Source organism: Anabrus simplex, chromosome 1 (assembly GCF_040414725.1).
Source record: "Anabrus simplex isolate iqAnaSimp1 chromosome 1, ASM4041472v1, whole genome shotgun sequence".
NCBI lineage: Eukaryota > Metazoa > Arthropoda > Insecta > Orthoptera > Tettigoniidae > Anabrus > Anabrus simplex.
Window position 1 is genome coordinate 650,785,793 of NC_090265.1, and position 9,211 is coordinate 650,795,003.

The 9,211-nt window shown below is 39.3% G+C and overlaps 1 protein-coding gene across 1 annotated transcript in view; it reads right to left on the minus strand.

The window, feature by feature from the left end:
- LOC136857276 (uncharacterized) overlaps positions 1-4,091 on the minus strand; it is a 300,734-nt gene extending 296,643 nt beyond the window's left edge. The window contains exon 1 of the mRNA XM_067135803.2: positions 3,958-4,091. Coding sequence (XP_066991904.2) covers positions 3,958-3,989 — 32 coding nt within the window. The 5' untranslated portion in view covers positions 3,990-4,091. The remainder of the gene's footprint in view (positions 1-3,957) is intronic.
- Between the last annotated feature and the right edge of the window lie 5,120 nt (positions 4,092-9,211).

Here is a 9,211-nt window from a genome sequence, read left to right on the forward strand (position 1 = left end):
TTTTACATCAATGGTCATTTTATGATGTTATGAGTGCAACTGTTAGTTTTTACGGACTTCCTCATTAAGCATTTTATGAACAATTCAAATCAATATTAGGCCTATTGACAACATGAAGAAGAGAATCCTAGAGTCAGTATCACCCGGATATAATCTTGAACACACAATTTACCGGTGTTCTAAAAATCACAATGTAATAAATACCCAGAAATGTAAATGGTATGATACTGAGAGTCTAGTACTTTGAAACAACTCTAGTCAAGTTTGCAATTTTAATTTCAATGTCCTTGTGTATGATAGTGTATTTTAATTTATGTCTTACCAATCTATTAATGCGTAGAGCCTCCGTGGCTCAGGCGGCATTGCGCCGGCCTCCCCGCTGGATTCCGTGGTTCAAATCCCGGTCACTCCATGTGAGATTTGTGCTGGACAAAGCAGAGGCGGATACTCTGCGGTTTTCCCTGTCATCTTTCATTCCAGCAAGACTTAAAAAAAAAAAAAAAAAAAAAAAAAAAAGAGCGCAAGAGCCCTGATGGGCCATGGCCTACCAAGCGACCGCTGCTCAGCCTTGAGGCCCGCAGATTATGCAGATTACAGGGTGTCATGAAGCCAGTACGCTACCCCTACACCGGGGGGCCGGCAACACTCTCCAATATCATTTCATTCCATTTGTCATTCATTAATCATCGCCCCAAAGGAGTACTACAGCCTTCGGCAGCCGGAACAATTCCTATCCTCACCACTAGATGGAGGCTTCATTCATTCCATTCCAGACCTGGTCAAATGACTGGAAACAAGCTATGGATTTTCATTTCCCCCAATCTACTAATGTGATTTTATACCTGATGTTTTTTGTGAAATACTCTACCTGATTATGTCCCTTAGGGAAAGAAATATGGTCTAGATCTAATAAATTATATACATATTGAATAGGCAGACCGCGTAACATAATATTCAAGTTTATTCCTAAATATTCGCTACTTGACAAACAGTACAAGGTATACATGGAAAGTTCTTGTACCTCATATTTCATTATTAAAAAAAAAAAGGATGGCCTACAAGACAGCACCCTGAAGAAGAGAATCCTAGACTTAGTATCACCCTGATAGGATATCATGAACACACAACTTACTAGTGTTTTACAAGCTACAAAGTAACAAATACTAAGAAATGTAAATTGTATGGTATTGAGAGTCTAGTACTTTGAAACATAACAGACAGAACAAATCAAAGCGATGAAGCAAAATCAGCCCTTACCAACAACATACTGGACAAAGAATACACACCTCATCACAGCCTGAGCACAGCCTAGAATAATATGAATAATATGGATTTGCCAGTACAAACTAAAAACAGCAATGAACAGACAAAATACTTTCCCAATCACAATGTTATCAACATAAGAAGAACTAATACAGTTCCTAACCCAGGAGTAATTGGTTATGGAAAAAAGCACCCTATTAACAAGCTTAACACAGCAAAGTGGCTGATGTCTGAACATCCCATGATATGAACATAACCTATGCGATTATTTTTATTATTTATTGTATGATGAATGTACATATATATATATATATAGTTTCAGGATACATGTGCATAGTCAAAAGACCGTACAATACTACAACTCTGGGTCTAGGTTTTCGACACAATCTGATGTGCGGTGAATGTCCATTAGTTTTCCTTTGAAAGCTCGAATTGGGCAGTGAGCAACAATGTGATGAGTTAACTGACAAGGGGCACCACAATTACAATTTGCAGAGCTAGTCCAATCCCATTTGCACAATAGATTACCAAATCTGCCTTGTCCAGTTCTTATCTGATTGATGATTCTCCATTGTCGCCTTGGAAGATCAAATCCTTCTCACTACAGATATAGTGAATTTGCAAAAAATTTGTACTGTATGGAACTAACTAAAAGTTGAGTTCAATTTTCCCTAACCCAACCTATATTTTTTAAATGTTAGGTAAAAAACACAATCCATAAAAACTGTACTTGGCCATACGAGTCAATAAGTTACATCAGCAATGTAAGACATAACCAGCTGTTCCCAACTAGATATTCGTTGACTACTGATGACTGATTCCACTGGACTTTCCATAAACCGTTAACATGAAAAGATTTGTAGGGGTTATAAATGGTGCAGCCAAACCATGCATCCCTAGAGGATATAAGGAGTATATCCCTGGCTAGAGTTCAGAGAGTGAGGAATTGCTAAGAGAATATGAAGAACATCCTAATTCCAACAATGCAACTGTTCTCCTCCAAACCTTGGAAGACAGTCAAAGAAGTATCTGGCATGAAACAGTAGAATCCCTAGATTATACCCATTCTAGCAGGAAGGCCTGGTCTACAATTAGGAAATTGGACTCTTCAAATCCTGCAACTAAACGATAAAAAACAGCCATCAATCTGAATTATTTTGTTAATCATCTAATATCAGTTTCCAAAAACACAAAAGACAAGCAGACCAAAAAGGATATCAAACTAAAGTTGAACATCAAGAAAAGAGCAGTATCGCAGTCTTCTGAATTCTCTACTCCATTCAAAGAAGAGGAAACTAAAACCTATGTGTTATGCAGTAAGTGGAAACAGATAAAAACCCAAGTTACACAAATTAACTAGAGAAAGGATTTTTCAGGTTTCATGTAACGTTCATGGGTAAAAGCCCACATGACAAAATTACAAGACAGTAACAGGCAAGCTTACTTATGTCAGTACCGGTATTTTAATTTTAAAAGTGAGGGGAATTAAACATCTTCCCAACTGGCGCATCAAAACTTTTTAAAAAGATTACCTGTGCTGGAAACCTTACATATCGTATGGAAACCATACTAGGAATCCAGCACACTATTGAACTAAATACATCGAAAATAAAGAGTAGGTCCACTACAGATACAGCCTAGTGAATTTGCAAAAAATTTGTACTGTATGAAACTAATTGAGCTCAATTTTCCCTAACCCAACCTACATTTTTTAAATGTTAGTTAAGCAACACAATCCATAAAAAAATCTACTTGGCCATATGAGTTAATAAGTTACATCAGCAATGTAAGACATAACCAGCTGTTAATCAAATCCAAAGTAACTAAGATTTAGAGGTTTGTATGCCTTTGTACTTCGCTACAATGTTCGGCATTAACGGAACTAGTTGCTTCTCTGAATAAAACGAACAGTAAAATATTTCACTCCAAAACTCGTGCAGTAATGAAGGAGAATCGAACAGTCGACCTCTTGTTCAGACAAGACAAATTAAAATAAAGTGCCATACAGCGCGCTATGGAAGTTTATGACTAATAAATCCACCACACAATACTGATAAGGATTTGTTTGTGATTAAAAACGAACGGCATCATGAAATGAGGTGGCATGGAGTTGACTTTTTTCTGCATGGCAAACAATAATACCACAATCCAAGCGTGCAAGATATATACAATAAATATGAACTAAGTTACTACTTGAATAGCCTTGCAGATGAAGCTGTCAGCCAAGACAATGAATCTATATTTGAATTCAACGGTTACACACCAGGTGCAAGGAGTTGTTTAAAACAAATTATCTCGTAGAGAGCTTGGTGATCAAATCAGACACAATACCACGGTTATAAAGTCCACAAATAGTATTTAAATACAAGTTAGGCACATGTAAGGTTAATTACAAGATCTCTTTGTGCGAAGTCTGGGGCAATAGGGCTTAGCCTTGAAAATCAATAGGAATCAGCTGTCCAACTTTACTAAAAATGCCTTCTCCGTTTAGAGTTATTCATACTCTACATCCTACCATCACATAATTCAGAGTAAAATGCATTAGTACGCCAAAATTTAATTCTGTAGCCCGTATATTCATTAACCGTTTTCGTATTTCGCTCGCATCCTATTGTTATCATATAGTAAACAACTAAACCAGAAAAGCAATGTTTTATTATCATCATATAACAATAGAAAATCGAAAATACTCACATAACTAATCGAGAGACGATAGAGGATATCATAACTGCTGCTTCAAACACTCCACCGTCCAACACAAAGATTGTAATTTCATTTAACCTGGACAGCCAAACGACCACTACTTCTCATGGAACAGCCATATTGAACTGAGGTATGACAACTGAATGTTTTGGTCACGTGATTAGATCTATTTTCCTGCAACGCGAGCGTGGCGCAAGGATACGAAGGATCCCCCCAATGTCTAGCAGTGGACTCTAGCGGCTAGATGTGAAGTATTACCGCGAGTATCATTGCGCGGATATGGAACGGTGTTGTGGTGTTTAGTCGCTCGTGGAGAAAAGTTTGACATTTGTGATGTTTTTGAATTGAAAATGTGTGAATTGTGAATATAATGGCTTACAAATATCGAGAAGAAATAGTTGGCAAACGTTTTCTGTCAGTGAGTGGGTTTACCAAATTGAAATTGGGAAAAGTCACAGAGTGGGGCTGGAGGGCGGGAGTAATACGTGCAGCTAGTCACAAGGACAACACACATCCAGATCTGCAGGTATTGTAATACAGTAGTAACATTTGTTGACATTAAAAACACAATACATACAATGATAATACGTGTTTCTGTCAGACTGCCTTTTAACTCCGACAGCTGCTCTCACTGTCGTTAGCGCACATGCATTCCAATTGTGAGTAGGCATGTGCGCCAAGTCTGAAACAATTTTGAAAATCAAAAGCCTGCCTCTAATAGGTTTCTCTATTTTTTAACTAATATGGATTTGAACTTACTGAATTTGATCTCCATCCTATTATCCCTCTGGAGAGAAATAAAAACCTCGATCCATGCACAGATATACGGTACTTTACTCATTTTGACTCCGTAAAATTTCACATTTTCTTCGATTTTATACTACCTGAAGAGAAGAAACTATTTTTAGAAGACATATCTAGGAAAATTAATATCAATTTCTGTCATGAATTTGTTCTGGTTTTATTATTTTTAACATTTGGTGTGGTGACAACTTACTCCTTTTACGCCTTGTGAAAAGCTGAAATAATCGGTCTAGGAACATTACACATACTTGTTTATTTGATATAATTTAAGGGATGAAAATATTGATACTGTCGTTCCCACTGACCTAAGTGGCCGAGTTACAGACTTCACATCGTTACAATGACCCACTGCCACCTCCGTGCGTCAACACTGAAGCATGCAGTCTGTGTGTAGTTCTGTTCGTTATTTTTTTTCCTCTCTAGCTGTCAAGTGTTTTCACTAATTCTAGGATATTGTATTAAGTGAAGCGCAAATACCCCATTTAGGAACAGTGTAATGTGTGTGTTTTTTTTTTCTAAACTGACATCGTACCATATTATGCGGTTCATAGTATGAATTGACAGACAAGTTAAAGTTGGGAGAAAAAGAATCAGAATGATGGGCTGCGGTTGTTCAGATGTCTGCCTACTACTAATATTTTTTCTTTTCTGCTTCTTATGATCTAGCTTCGATTATTTGGTGAGGTATTTGAGCTCAAAATACAAACTAATCTCGTAGTCATAGTTCTCAAGAATTTCCTCTTGGCATATTTGATAGTGAGCATATTGTGTTACGGTTTCAACCCATGAAGCACGAAGTAACTTCCGAACCCTACGTTTCCTCCATTCTCATGCGATTGATATCAAGGGGAATGTATGAAAATAATAATGTTTAACTACATTTAGTTCGATATTTCTTGTATATTGACGTACGCTAATAGCCTTGGCTCACGTCCACTTATAACTTATATTCGCATGTCATATATCTTACTGCTACTTATTACACTTCCAATGAAGACCATGTAGGAAAATTCGTTTACTGCTGAATGAATAAAAATCGAATTATGAGCGTATTTAGAATACATTTTATAGTAGCTTAACACTGTAGATATTCACGAGTAGTGTTGCCTTGCTGCAAATTGCTAATCCCATTATTAATATTTGGTGTGTTTGCTGTAGAATGCTCCTCCCACTTTTTCTCTCCAACAACAGATCGCATTTAAAACTCAATTTTTTTTCACTTCGCCTAAAATCCACTATCAACTAACTGCTTCGATCTATAGTTTTTGGTGCCGGGAGGACAAGTTCGGCTCGCCAGGTGCAGGTCTTTCTATTTGACTCCCGTATGCGACCTGCGCGTCGTGATGATGATGATGATGATGAAATTATGATGAAGAATACACATACACCCAGCCCCCGTGCCAGCGAAATTAACCAATGATGGTTAAAATTCCCAACCCTGCCGGGAATCGAACCCGGGACCCTTGTGACCAAAGGGTAGCATGCTAACCACTTAGCCATGAGCCGGACTGTTCAAAGGGTAACAATAAGAACGGTGTAACGTTCGCTTTAAAATAAAAGGGTCCATTGGCCACAAGAGATGTCTTCACGAGAGTGAAGGTGTGAGGAAGAGATGAATACAACAACCCAGGAAAAGAAGTAGAATGTTGAAACGAATTCTAGCGGATTTCATTACTCTCCCTCCTTCCAGACCCGTACATGCTGTTGTTGATGATGATACCTATCTTACCTCAGCCGCCTACTGCAAGTCTTGAGAAATGACACCACCCCGATGACTTGCGTGCTCATACTTATCTACACCCAGTTTAATAATTGTAATTCGGTGTAGCTTGGTGTAGCCTTTGTAAGGCACACCCTCCAGCGAGGGTAGCGATGTGTGAGGTACAGGGATTTGGGGGACGTTGCAAACCTCGAGTCCACGAGCAAGGAGAAACCATTTAAGGTTTAAATCTCCGACCCGGCCAGTAATCGATCCCACGGCTCTGGGAACCGAAGGCGACTACTCGAAGGAGGTAGACAGCTAAACCAGATGACACAACCGTTGTCAATGTTGTTTCTGGTACCACGAAACCGTCAATTAATACATGGGGAACACTGTAAGTACCTAGGTTTTAATCTAAGGAATGATCTTCATTAGGATAAAGACATCTGAATATCCAGAGCAGTTTGGAACCCTATTTTACATAGTATACTAGGGTTGTAGTTAAAATACGAATTCAGTTTTACAATGAAAAAGAATTCATGTATCTAATCGACGGAAAATGAAGTGGATGAAGTTAATAAAATATTTGTAACAGCACGGCTTCTTAAACAAATGATACTGGGGTTTTGATAATGCAATGTTGCAATAATTCAAATGAGAGTTCATGTCTTCTTCTTTCAAATGCAGCACATTCAAACAGTATGTGATCCACCGTATGTAGGTAAGGGTTATTCTGCCCGAAGGCAGGTCCGAACCTCCGCAGAGGTGTTCCTGAGCCGGAGTTAACGTGCGGTAGGGTGGCCAGTTCCTTTCCGCTCCTCCATTCCCTTACCCCCACCAACAGCGCGTGGCAACCCATCCAACTCCTGACCACGCCCAATGTTGCTTAACTTCGGAGATCTCACGGGATCCGGTGTTTCAACACGGCTACGGCCGTTGGCATCCCCCGTGTGTGAGGATCCGCAAACACACACGTAGCCATCAGGACGATTAATTCTGATTAATCTGCCATGACCAGTCAAAAATTGAGTAATTTCAAAGCTTGGCACCAACACATTACTTTGTAGGCGCTTGAAAACCTCAGGGAAGAATATTTCTCTGGTAACTTGGCCTCTAGAGGAAGAAGTCCAAATGTTGTTCCATTGATGGATTACGTGCTTCTTTATGATTTTTTTTTTAGCGTAGCTAGATGACGTTTTGTCATAAGAAATTTCCAAATTGGATGTAGCCGCTGCTCTTCGCCAGTAGATCAGCTTTGTCGTTTCCAGATATTCCACAATGACAGCGAATCCAGCCAAAACAGATGTGCGGACGTTGTTGAGCTGTGGTTCTAATAGCTACAGCTATTGGATTCAGATTATATTTATTATTTATCGCATTCAGCGCAGCTTGCGAATAACTTAATAACCGAGATTTCTTTTTGTTAAATTTCCACCATTCGATCGCAGACTTGATCGCCCACAGTTCAGCCTGGAAAATAGAGCATGTGGAAGAGAGTTATGAGGGTATGTAGGGGTTGTTGTAAGAATGTAAAGGAGAGGGGTTAAAAGTCTCTGGTTAGACCCCAATTATAGTATTGTTCCATTATACAGGACCCCACACCAAGACTACTTGATACGTGAACTGGAATAGTTCCAAACGAAAGCAGCACTATTTATTCTGGGCGATTTCCGACAAAGGAGTAGTGTTCCTAAAATGTTGCAAACTTTGGGCTGGGAAGACTAGGCAGTAAGGAGATGCTCGACTGCGTGGTATGCTTCGGGTTGTAACTGGAGAGATGACGTGGAATGGCATTAGTATGTACTCGCGCAACTTTTAGTGATAGTTCTTTGTACTGGGGTGAGGAGTAAGGAGGGAGCTCTCCCGGTTCCGGTAACACTGCCAACTGAATGGAAATGAAATCTGAATTGAATCGATAATATGATCGATCGATATGAATTTTCTAAACCTTTATTATCTTAAGCCAACAACTGTGTGACACACACACACATTATATAACATTTCTCGATGCGTATCTTGTTCCTAGCATGAATTCTATAGTTTGGCTTTGCTGTGTAAACAACAGTACTAGTAAGTAAAGTGTACGCCAGATGTCGCACAGCGATGCATAAGCAATTCATAGTTTGTGTTTCAAAGGTTGCCAATACGAATCTCGATGTCCGATTCAGCACTAGGATGTCCATCTATCACTAAAAGTTGCGCGAGTAGTACGTATTTGCTATTTGCACGAAGGAGCTACTGGATTCAAATAATGGAGAGATACTATAGTAGTCCCAATGTACAAAGGAGAGAAGGTTAAACCTAAAGCACATTACTACTGGCATGTAAGCTCTGGGAAGGCATTCTTTTTGAAATTACCAACTGGTTTGATAGAAAGCAGTTCAGGTTAAGAAAACGTTATTCCGGTGAGGCTAAATGTGTAGGATTCCTGCAGGATATGACAGATAGTTTATGGCTGTCAAATAGACTATATCGCTATTGACAAATCCTAGGTTGTTGATAGGGTATATTATGTGAGTTAACTGACGAATGAGGGCCATTGCACCTGACAAAAGAGCGTTGAATGAGTGGCCAGATTTCTAGGAAACAAATCTCGGAAGATTAACAGTAGACGAAGCATTATCTGATCATGTAATGGCCGGGCTGAGTGGCTCAGACGGTTGAGGCGCTGGCTTTCTGACCCCAACTTGGCAGGTTCGATCTTGGCTCAGTCCGGTGGTATTTGAAGGTGCTCAAATA